Source organism: Lepisma saccharinum, chromosome 20, assembly GCF_977018435.1.
Source record: "Lepisma saccharinum chromosome 20, izLepSacc3.1, whole genome shotgun sequence".
Classification (NCBI taxonomy): Eukaryota; Metazoa; Arthropoda; class Insecta; order Zygentoma; family Lepismatidae; genus Lepisma; species Lepisma saccharinum.
Genome location: NC_139248.1, coordinates 24,656,920 through 24,669,623, shown reverse-complemented (window position 1 = coordinate 24,669,623; position 12,704 = coordinate 24,656,920). Strand labels below are relative to the sequence as shown.

Sequence of the window (12,704 nt, the reverse complement as noted above, 5' to 3'; positions counted from 1 at the left end):
ATTGCGTGTAAAAAGTAGCTACTTTTAATCCTAGTTACTTGTGAGATATTCAAAGGATGGTGCAAAATTTTCATGATCAAATGCTGGAGAAGTAAATTTGAGCTAGTGAAGTTCTAAGTTTTCCATCAAACCTCTGACATTTCCCTAATGGAAGTTTGAAGGCGAGTAGCAAACGTTATACTAAGTTGCTGGTGTCCAGTGGCGGCGATTAGAGGGGGCGAGGGTGGGCAGTTGCCCCCCTCCCTTGTTGCCACTTTTGCTCCCGAACTATGCTAAACCTTATGTGGAAAAGTAAACTGTTCTTGCCCCCCAAGTTTTTTTGAACCCAATCGCCGCCACTGTTAATATCATTTCAAGGCTGAAGAAATTCCTCCTCATTTTACCTATTTTACCCCGCACAGAGTGATATTATGATAGCTGGAAAGACCCAGTTTATTTTAAAGAAAAAAATAACAATATATCAATGTATTGTTGGTCGCTACTATTCTATTTCGGCTTTTTAGTAGTCATTAGCAGTTTGAAACGAGGGACTTGTGCTGTTCTTCCGTGCAAGAGGTCAGTAATCTCGTTTTACAAGCTTTATCAGCAGAGTTTGCATTATAGTAAACGGCTTTGCAAACACGAGAAGCAGATTATGTTAAAAGTTTATATCGCTGTGTGATGTTATTCCCTGTTTCGCGACCCCACCGTGCCCTAGTTTAATGATGAGCAAGGTAAGTGAATTTTGAAAATATTCTAAACGTAAACTTTGCACAAGTCAACTGTAGAAAAGAAAGTAGAGTAAGAAGTTAGAGGAATTATACATGGAAGAATGGCACAAGTATCTCGTTTTCAAGCTGAACGCCTCGTTCATAGAGCGATTCGAAATTGTTTGTATTTTGATTTGGTTTTGTGGTGTTATTCTTGATTTATATTCCAACACACAATGTGTATCCAGAAAGCCACATTTAAATATGTATAACCATTATTACACATTTAAAGAAGGAAATTGGATTACATCCATAATACGGCTTGCTGTCATATTGATCACTACAGGATGTTTATCCTTGTCAACACTTTTGTCACAATTTCAGACCAATAGAAGACTAAAGTTGACGATGGATTTACCTTGGCATTCTATCTCATTTTAACTTTAATTATGTGCATTAGTTTCGTGCCACTATTTATGTTATAACGGTTGTGTTGATTTTTCTCAAGTGAAATGGAACATTATTATGCAATCTTCTGTGTCATTTACCGGGTTAATATCTGAATGTTCAAATTTGCAACATGCAATTTTCTTCATTGCGTAAATTACTTTCGACCTGATAGTCGAAGAAAGATCTATAGGAGATATTTGAACCTAGAGCAAGTTGCACAGGCTACTTGATTGTAGCCTAACCAAGTAACACCACTTAGATGCATGGCACACTTATCAAATAGTGGAGATAGATTATTCTACGAGGGACATTGTTAAGGAGGGCCTCTAGGTACCCAGATAACACAGAAAATTTGCTGCAAACCTGAAGCAAGCCTGCCATACCAAATGAAGAAGCTTGCAGCAAGCTGTCCACCCAACTATCTAGTTACCATAATTCGAAGTTGCAGAAAACTTGCCTGCATCAAGCTTCTCATAACTAGCTGTAATCTTTCGGCAGAAGCCTTTCTGCAAAGCAAAAGTGCTTGCGAACAGTCATTTGCCGAATACCACTTACATCGAATTTGCCATATCAAACTTACTTTGGCAATTATAAGCCTATAAGCAAGCTGTCGTGAGCTTGTCACAAGTTTACGCGCTATCTGGATAACTTCAACATGCCCCCCACCCCCCAAAAAAGTTTCCGTGTCTTATGAAAACTCTCCAAAATATTTATTAAAAAACGTTGTATTTAGATCGCAACTGCACTGTATATGTCTGTATATTAAAAGTTTTATGACACATGTATTATGTTATGAATATTATTCATGTAGATAGAAAACAATATTTTTTTTCCAAATTTGCACCCCCACGTCTCTATATTCTACTAACTCCTTCGAAATCTAAGAAAACCTCCTTGTTGCAGAAACAGACTTACAGAAATCAACAAGGACTAATCTTACATGCTCTTCCGCTTTTTTTGTTTCTTCTTAAATACGTCAGGATTTGAAGTGCCAAATAGTTAAGAGTATATTCCAGAATATATTATAGTACTATCTAGGTATGGTGCCGAGATCGAATATAGTCTATCGTCTCAGTTCTAAGAGACGAGGGCCAGAACACATTCATGAACTCCATCACTAGACAGAGAATGATTTACCATTCGAAACTAGGATCGACCCTCAGTACCATGCCTAGAACTAACGTGACTGGCTGTTAACATCCCAACTCTTACTTGCAGATCCATACAGCCAACAGAGAACATGTTCGTGTCCATGTTCTCCTGGGGAGAAGGCTGGCATAACTACCACCACGCCTTCCCATGGGACTACAAGGCGGCAGAACTAGGAAACTACCGCATGAACATGACCACCATGTGCATCGACTTCTGGGCATGGCTGGGACTTGCCTACGACCTCAAGACCGTCACCCCGGAAATGATCCTTAAAAGGGCCCAGAGGACTGGGGATGGGACACATCCGGTGAGCGCAGACGACATGTTTAGTGAGTGATGTGCATGAGACTGTGCATTGACTGAATCAATGTTGGTAGCTCGTGACTGTAAGAGTTCTCAATACCTTGAGACTATGATCTGAGATCAAGTTTCCCAAAGAGCAAGCAAGCGCGACTTCTATCAAAGTGTATGCACTCTACGAGTGCCCATTTGGGCACTCCTTAAGTGGAAGTTATTAGGTGGGTCTCTTCTCTGAAAACTTATTCTGATAACCTGGACATTCGGTAAATCCAGTCTGGTGTAAACCGGGATTCAAATCTACACCTCCAAGTTGACGACGAGTGTAGATATTGTGTATAAATGTACTTAATGTGCATGAGCTGTCTGTGACACCTTTCTCACTTACAAGGTTTGACAATTAACTTCCAGGACTGAGCACATTACCTGCAACTCATGAATCCTTTGGAGCATGTTTCAACTTGTCCACATTGGCTCTCTCTCACTCTCTCTCACTTCTCCTAATGAAAGTATATATTGTTCTTCAAATCAATAAAGAGCAATTGATTTTTCTTTAAAAAAAAACAAAAAAAAGAACAGGCAATATTGAAACTGCCATCAAAGCTCATACTCTGCGAATAAAGTATATTCCATGACAATTGTTGGCAGTGGTGACACGTGGCATTATCGAAGCAGTTCGAGAATCGATTTCAACTTACAGAAGGTTGCAAGAGTTACTCTGACAGTATCATAGGAACAATTTGCCACGTGTTTACTGAATATCTTTTTCTTGCATGTTTCCCTATTACTGAAGATAATGTTAGTTCCTTTTCCATGACAATGAAAGATCTCACATTAACAAAAGAAGAGATTTCAATAGTTAAATCACCACCATAGTTTATCCTTACAATCTTTTTTTTAATTCTTGTCCTTCAGTCTATATTGACTTGGAGACCAAGATCATTAATTGAAAAATGACAAATTAATTGTTAATTTCTCTTTTCCTATGAAAGTGTTTCCACCTTTAACAGCAAATGCAGCAGACTGTAACTTCTAACTTAGTTAGTCCTGGAAGTAAAATGTCAAACTATGCTTTGTTATACTGTATATTATTAATATAGATAACAAATATGGATGAAGATGAACAACGGGCTCAAAACCCAAAACAAGATCTTTCCGTAGTGAATATGTGCACTGACAATAAATAAACTCTTGCATCATCGAATTTCTAAGTGCACTTAAACCAAATGATATCAGACGAAAAAAGTGTGCTTGTATCGTAACTCACCAAATTTTCAGGACGCAATGGTCGATTCTGGGGCATGTATAGCAAATTCAGACCATATGCAAATTTGTCCCATTATAATACATTACGCAGTGCTAGTGGTCTAATTAAGGATATGACCTGCGTACGAAACAACTTTCAATGCAGTATTTTTCCTCCAAGTTTATTCCACGTAATCGAGTGTTTAATCCAATAGTGACGTACGATTTTCTTCAGTTGACTAAACGACCCAATAATGATGAATGTTTTGTTGTGATGAGTGTTGTACTTAAATGAGCTCATATTGACTAATAAGGTGTAATTGTAAAAGGTATGATCTGAAAGCAATAACAAAATACAAGGCCCTTGAGACTGCATGCGCTTGTTCAAACTGTTCTTTCCCTACTAGAAGCATAGAATGCATTAAGATAGACATAAATATTTTAAAATGTCTTGCTGTTGTCCATGTTACAAGCATTTATTCTGTAAACTGTGATTTCTATATGAAACAGTGGAATAGTTTTCTATGTTTTTGAAGCTTCATCAGATACAGTAATTATACTTCTTCTTATTCTTTTCTTGGCCCACATCGCATTTAAGTGATTTCTAGCCAACGTTGCCAAATACTGATTTTGTTATCTTTATTCTTGTTCCAAACACAGTAATCTATATGTGTATTCACTTTCCTCAGGAAATTATATTATCTATTGTCACTTATACAATTTCGTTTACATTTCTGTTTTTAATTATAAGTTAAACAATATGTACAGGCTAAATAAATGATTGACATAGAGATCATTAATTAAAAAAAATACGTTGTTAACAAAAATTGCTTAAAATTGTAGTTATATTGCTAGTTTCATTTTTAAATTTAAATTTATTTTCACTATGTATGTAAGAAGAAAAATGTAGATAAAGAAATATAAGCTTTAAATATTTAATGTAACAGTAATTAGTAATTAGTTACCTCCAGTTAATTGTTTACTAAGCCTGTTTCTATTGTTTAAATGTATTGTCAATATATCTTTTGGTAAAAAAAATGCACGTTTGTAATATCGACATCTCGAGAATACAGAAGAGTTACACAACAAGAGGAAGATTGTGTTGAGACCTGCATACAAACGAAATTTGATAAACACAACTGTATGTTTGTAACAGATGGATTTGTGCACACAGTGTGTCTAATCTTAAATCAAACTAAGTTCAACAGATAGTAGTACTTGTGTTTCTTCAGTCTCTTGTAATTACCTCCATGTCATCTTCAGTTTAGCTCATCTTGCTATTGTTAAGCGTAGACTTACATTAACTGCACAACAAAAGCTTTCATAAGTTCGTGGAAATGACAACTAAGCGCATGACTAACTTGTAACGAGATTGTGATATGATTGATGGTCTAAAAACTTGTAAATAACTTCAACTTGCTTTAATTATAATAAACACGTGAAAGACATTGCCTTTTGTATAGAATGACGTCACTGTATATAGGTCACTATGTTATACTGTAGACATGAGTGTGGTGATTTGTATTATTGATTTAAATGTAGTTGTTGAATATTTGTAAGATTATATTTATAAATAAAGACACTTTAAACGTACACATTATTTTTCTTTGTTTAAGTTTTTAGAGGATGATTGATTGATTGATTTGCTTTATTTTACTTCGATTTTTGTGCCACTTTTGGCTAATTTGCGAAGATGGGGATGAGTGATGATATGATGAAATTGATCAATGGACACTCACAAACATCCATGCCTAGGTCGGGATTCGAACCCGGGACCCCTGGATGCAATCCAGCCTCCGTGGTGAAATGGTTAGCGTAACGCGTTTCGAAATACTCGCTTTACTGCAATGCGTTGTGTGGGTTGTCTAAATGTACGGGGATAACCAACCTTTCTATTGAAAAGTTGCTGTTCAAATTATCTTATTGCCGCAACATACAGGCAGACACTAGCCAGGGGGAGGGCTCGGGGAGCTGAAGCCCCTCCCCACGAAATCCTACAAATATCTAATTTAAATAGCGTACAGTGGTTATAATATTTTACTTCCTTGGCAAGATTAAACATCTTATGTAATAATTTGTAATGTACTGAGAAATTCATCTTCAGGGCTTCTATCCCCTAACTGTTTCGCCTTTAGATGGCTGCTGCTGATAAGGGATGAGCCCCGCACGAAATAACATTCAGGCTACGGACCTGTACACAGATTATATTGCAAGCAAAAGAGTATTTCAGGATTTACACAGAGAAGAATGTTTGGAATAGGCGACAAGGCACAGGTTTCTGCACCAGAACCAGCTTTTTAGTAATCGTGTGCATATTTGTTCAGAGTTGCCAAGTAATCTAGAAAATTACCAGATGTAGTAAAGGTTACATTATTTTATTTGCGACTACCACAAAGCTTGACCAACTGTGTTTTAAATCAAAGAAAATATGTTTCCACCATTTTTATTGCACGTGTCTATACATTAACATTTACTCATTAATCGTTCATCATTGCCTTCCCGTGTTACGAAGCTACGACGCCAGAGGTCCTGCGTTCGAATCCCTATCTGGGCATAGTGTCCTTTTATCATGATATCCCCTATCATGACTCGTCCTCAGTTGAGAAAAGCGATGCTAATAACAAAAATTAAACCAACCATAAAGAAGGGAAGTGGTGTTAGATAACAATTTCTTTATTCATCACTGTGAAATTTCACTTTCAACAGTGACGTCACTAAAAGAGCGAGGTGAGAGTTCAAGCTGACGCAGCAACTTTCATTGACCAGTTCGTTGAGGGAGATTTGAAAAGGAAAGTTTTTTTTTTTACTCTCTTTGTTGTGCCGGTGAAATTCTAAATGGATGTGGAGTACAGAGTTGTCCCTGACCAACCGGAACCAAATTTCCTCCGATACGGAAGAAGGTTGACGATCCTTGTCTGTAGAAAGCGGCTGTCTTAGTAAAAGATCAGCCCATTCCGAAACTAGTGCACGTGAGGTGGATATCCGAGTGCTTCAACGCTTGAGTACATCTTAACTCTTAGTAAGTACGATTGTACATTTATATTTTCTTCGTGCTCAAATGTTCAACTTTGTTAGTAAAGGGTGTAATAGAAAGAACTTTGTTTGACACGCACCTTCTGTCTTCGGGGCTTGAGATTGCTTACTTGATTTGTTATTTTAAGTCCACTTCATGCACAATCGGGACTGGACCTACAGTTTATAGTGGAATCCGAACCACTATCTGTCTCCACCGGGTATCGAATCCGGGACACCTTGATTACAAGGCAGCGACGTTACCACTACGCCATCGGGGAGGCTTTTGGAGCTTGACGTTAGTCCATATACAACCTCTTATCGGACTTCTCTCAAAGGGCATCAGTGGGTCTCCGTGGTCTGTGGTGTAGGATTCGTTTTACCTCTACATTTTTGGAATATATGATTATTAATATCTCTTCTTTAGAGCTTTATTCAAACTACCGACGATGTACATAAAGATTTTAAACAGACAATTCACCCGATATAACTTGTAGGCCTACACCTACCGCAGTTTAAAACCCTGGTTTTTTGGTGATGAAGAGAAGCGCCCTTTCGGAATCTGGGTTAGAAGTATTCGCCTTTCGTACACCAAAGCCACCCCGAAGAGCACGGTAAGATATTTCCCAAGGGATCCCCTAAATCGACAGCCTTTCAGCAACCAGGAGAGTGTCCCCCCCCAGTTTACAGAGCTTTCTCCTTTTATAGAGTGAATTTGTTTACATTTTTCCAAGATGACACTATAGTTGTTTATACATTCTCATAGTTACAGAACTTTTACAATGATTTACAATTTTCTTGTATTTAAGCAAAATACCAAATTTTTTTACGTTATTTTTTAGTAAGAAATCAGTTGGAAAAACCTTTACATATGTGATATTAACAATACAGTAATTTTTAGAAACATATTTTAAAGAAAACTGAGTTACCACAGATCACTCAATTGGCGTTTTAAAAACGAGCAGTGCACTAGGGCGACAGAACTTGACGAGAGCAAAGTAATATATTTCACGTGTCGTTAGAGGTACCGGCTCCAAACTTCACAACAATGTCTGTTTTACTTCGTTTTCTGCCACTTTTGATTAATCGCGAAGATGAGGATGAGTGATGATGATGTACCGACATTCACAAAAAAAAACCATGCCCGGGGCAGGATTCAAACAATTACTAATTTGGTAGTGAAGTTAGAACGAACTGGAAGTTTGGAGGATTGACTTGCGGGGTTTTTAATTTTTGTATGTAGACATAATCATGTGATTACCTATGAGGCGTCTCGTATAGAACACATGATTTCATAAACACCATGAGTTCTTAAGTAATTTCCACTTTGTTAAGTAATTTGAAATGCTAACTTCTTGCAACTAGCCTTTACCAAACTAACACATCCATTATCACATCAAATCGAAAAGAGATCGAAAACTGGCGTCTTAAAAATTCCTAAAAAAAAAGACCTATCACATAAAATATTTTCTTATATTTCCCTTTGATGCGGTAACGCTTATGGTAGATGCTTATATCACTATGATACGCGTATGCAGGAAGAAGCACATACAATCTTACTTGAATCATACTTCTATTGTTTCACGTTATTGTTATGTGAGCAAGACGAATTGGATTCTGAAAAATATGTATCGTTATGTCCACGCATGTCTGTCAGAAGGTGACGTCAAACAATGAAGATTGGCAGCAATGATTGTTGCATTCTATTGTTAACCACTGGGTACAGCTCTTTTCTAGTTGATATCTGTTTTTGCGGACCTATTATATTAGCTGACTGTTGGTTGCATTCGTGTTACGTACTTTAGATTTCTCTGTTTCGCCGTACATAACGAGAAACTACTGTTTTTGTAAAGAAACAGCAACAAGCGGATCATTGACTCAAACGGTGAATTACGCGTGTCAGTGTTTCGAACAAACCTCCTTAATTCGTTGCTAATTGTGTCATAAAGTAAAAAGTATTTTTTTTATTGAGTCAGCAGAAATTATCAAGCAACTGTAATATAAACTGTAAGGGGCTAAGTTTGCGCTACAACCCCTCCTCCCAACAGCGGTGACGCCAAGTGTTCGGGGAGGGGGCACTGGATGCGAGATCTGTTCCCGATTCAGAACTTTTCAATACAGGAACTGTGGAAATTCCAATGAAATCAATGCCATTTCAGGAACAGGTTCGTACGCACCAGTTGGATATTTTAGTGAAATGTCTTCCCAACTCAGGACGTCCTACTAACTGCCTCGAGGGAAGATGAATTGGAGTTTGAAATAGTTGACATTACGAACGTCTGAGTAACTGCTAACCTAACCTACAAGCAAATGATCTGCAATATACTCAAAATGGGAAAGTAGAAAATTTCGTGCAGTCAACAGGTTCAATCACGGAGAGCCTGAATGACATAGTAACGTCATCTGTTGTACTCACCATGTAACTACGTACTTGGAAACATCAAATAGATCATATTGATTACATGCACCTTATTTATAAACCTTTCAAGTGGCGAGATTAGACAAGTTGAGATTGTTTTTACCTTTCACGAGTTCTACAATGTTCATAAATTTAATCTTGAGAGAAATGTTCACGAAATATTACATATATTTGGAAATAAATGAGTGAAAGGGTGTCGAAGGGGTGTGGATAAATCACCACAACAGGTAGACTCCATTCTTCGCGTTACTAATCGTTAGAAGCCCTTCAGGCAAATTTTCTTCCACGGCACAAATCGGCAACAGAATAATTGCGACCGCTTCTGCCACCTAGTGAGAACTCTCGTAAGTACATCGATAACAAGGAGACGCAAATTTCCTATTTTCGTTTTGCCTATTCAGCGTTTAATTTTCAACGAATGGAATTTCAATCTTAAGCTCCTCATTGTTCTCGTTAACTAACGATCGTTATTTCAAATAAATATTTGGAACCAATAGTGACGAACTGTCATATGATAAAACTACGTCAGAAAGTACCCCTGTCATTGTAGAGGAATGTGCTAACCACTCCGCCACGGAATTCCGCTTTATATATATGCATATAATATACGTTAGATTATATGCAGTAGTGTTCATCTCAAAAAGGGGAGGCGCCACAAGGGGGAGGGGGCTATACTACTGCAACAGAGTCTTAGCCCACCCTCCTACACATTCAAATATTGTCCCGTAGATTAGAAATGTTTAACAAACAATACACCCTGCAAGTAGTATTTTTATATAAGACGCACACGCACACACACATGTGTGTGGGGAGAGGGAAAGAAAGGAAGAAAGAAACGGATAATGATAGAAAGAAAGAAGAGAGTGGGAGAGAAGAGAATGAAACAGACAAATAGGAAAGGGATAGAGAAGGACTAGAAAATATATGTAGAGAGAGAGAGAGAGAGAGCAAGGGTTAAAGACAAAGAAATAAGAGAATACATAGAGTGGAAATAAAGAGAGAGAGGGAGGAGGAAAGATATAGATAAAAATATAGATGAGCCATCGAGAAAGGATAGAGGTGCGTCGAAACGACGCACCAACGAGAAAAGTGTTACTGAGAAAAGTTGCTTGTTTTCACGTCCTCTATACGAATGTGTGGTCCGTGGGCGCCATTAAAATGACACCCTGTATATATATATATATATATATATATATATATATATATATATATATATATATAAAGAAGGGAAAATGATTAAAAATAGATAAAGAGAAAATGGATAGAAATGAATAATAAAGAGAAAGAGAATTAAACAATTAGAGAGAGGGATAGAGACAAAGGATTGAGAAATAGAGAGAATATAAATTGAGAGAGAAGGGTGGAAGTAAGATAAAGAGAAAAAGGGAAAAATGCCATCGAGGAAGAATAGAAATATAGATAAAGAGAGAGTGGGATAGAGGGGGAGAATATATATATATATATATATATATATATATATATATAAAGATGGAAGATAAAGATAAATACAGAGATGCAGAGAGAAAAGGGATAGAGAAAGACTATGAGACATAGGGAGAGAGTAAAGAGAGAGAAACAGACAGAGAGGGGATAAACACAAAGAAAAGAGAAATAGATAGAACATAAAGAGGGAGAGAAAGGAGAAGTAGGATAGAGAGAGAAGCTGCCGAGAAAGACTAGAAAAGATAGATAAAAAGAGAGAGAGAGATGGAAGATAAAGAAAAAATAGAGAGAAACAGGTACATAGAAAAGGAATAGAGAAAGCCTAGCAAAGATAGAGACAGGCAGACAGACAGAGAGAAAGGGATAAAGACAAAGTGAAGAGAAAAGAAGAGGTACGATAAAGGGAGAGGAAAAGCGACGAAAAATACTATGAAGAACATAGAGAGAAAGGGTAATAAAAGGCTGAAGATAATAAGAAATAGAAAGAAACAGATAAAGAGAACATGAATAAAGAGAAGAATATGGAAGAAAAGAGGAGAAAGGCACCAGAGAGAGAGAGAGAGAGAGGAAAAATCAACAGCACTGACCACCGAAGAATTCACTTGAAAATATTTCTGACAACGCAAGTGAGATATTTTTTGAGTAGTTCTCACACTGTTTTGACGCTAACCATCAGAGACATCTAGTGGATTCCGCTGTGCTAATCTTAATATTGAACAACGCCTGCCGCTTCTGACAAATGAACAGCGCATTTGTTAAGCTATCCAATTCAACACTGGTAGACACAGGGCAAATCAGAAAGGACATGAAAGGGGAAAAGTGCAAAGTCATCTTAACATAAAAAGAGAAGAAAAGGAACATAGTTTCTATAAAGGCAGGGGTAATAATCTCTCGCTGGAATTGGAGCTGGAACTCTTCCGCAGTTTCCTGGAACTTTTTCTTCCACTTATGCTCAGTGGGCGAGCCGCGGTAGCTCAGTAGTTAAGGCTTCTGACTACCATGATAGAGACCCAGGTTCGATCACCGGCGGGATTTTTTCCACCTGTTCAAGCGGCTCCGGCGCCCACCCAGGGTCGTATAAAGTGGGTACCTGGGGGAAAGTGTGGGGAGGGGAGGGGGGCAAAGGCGACCAGGGGCGTGGTGCTGATCACATCACCCCCCCCATCTTTGGCCGTGATAAAGAAAGTGTGTGGCCCTAACTCCACACCCCCTCGTGGTGCAAAACACAGGGGAGCACACACACTATGCTCAGTGGCGTGCCGCACGAGCGTTGAGGGGGGAGGCATATTCCCTCTTTCCTTTGTCTGCCTCTAAGAAAAGGATCGGCAACTCCAGAAAACGATAGCCTATCATATGACTGGCTGCTAGAAAAATCAAGAAAACATACCCCCCTTAAGCCGAAGAGTGACAGACAGTTTCGCATCAGAGTGGTCCAGATGCATGGAAAACCTGGTCCAAATTAATCTTTTGGTCTGTGACCTCAGAATGCAGATTTTTTTCACACATTCTATCATTTTAGGGAGCCAACACAATATTGGTCAGTATTATGATATTTTAATGCCAATTGCACTCACAATACAGTAAACTACGACTTACGCGTTGTTCAACGTATTTACAATTTCCATCTCGATCGGTTTCAACATCAGCCAGTGACTGATTAAGGAAGTCCAATACATCGTTTTGAAGTGTCTATCTCAGACTGCTCTGTGGAAGTGACTGGATTTAAGGAGTCGACGGATTACATCCTCCTCCTCCCCCCCCCCGAGAATTTGTCCGAGTATGGTGTTACGGATACTGCTTCTTTATATGCTTTGGCATCTTGAGTCTCTTCTGACATTTCTCCTATTGGCAGAAGAACAGCCGAAATAATCGCTGGACCATGGACAAGTATCTTGTGAATGGAAGCTGGCATGTTGATAGAGCGAGAAGCGCAGCTTAATTTTCTGCTTGGTCCCCATCTCAAATTTCACCACGTCTAGGCCAAGTCCATCAGATAG

At 38.3% G+C, this 12,704-nt stretch overlaps 2 protein-coding genes across 4 annotated transcripts in view; both read left to right on the top strand.

Annotated features, from left to right (window-relative positions):
* Positions 1-4,571, top strand: part of LOC146003823 (acyl-CoA Delta-9 desaturase-like) — a 60,928-nt gene extending 56,357 nt beyond the window's left edge. For all 3 annotated transcript variants that reach the window (XM_083142247.1, XM_083142248.1, XM_083142246.1), the window contains exon 6: positions 2,358-4,571. In XM_083142247.1, coding sequence (XP_082998373.1) covers positions 2,358-2,628 — 271 coding nt within the window. In that variant the 3' untranslated portion in view covers positions 2,629-4,571. The remainder of the gene's footprint in view (positions 1-2,357) is intronic.
* A 2,209-nt stretch (positions 4,572-6,780) lies between these two features.
* The window catches only part of LOC146003821 (acyl-CoA Delta-9 desaturase-like), a 127,706-nt gene continuing 121,782 nt past the window's right edge, over positions 6,781-12,704 (top strand). Inside the window, exon 1 of the mRNA XM_083142244.1 lies at positions 6,781-6,852. The gene's annotated coding sequence lies outside the window, so the exon portion shown is untranslated. The remainder of the gene's footprint in view (positions 6,853-12,704) is intronic.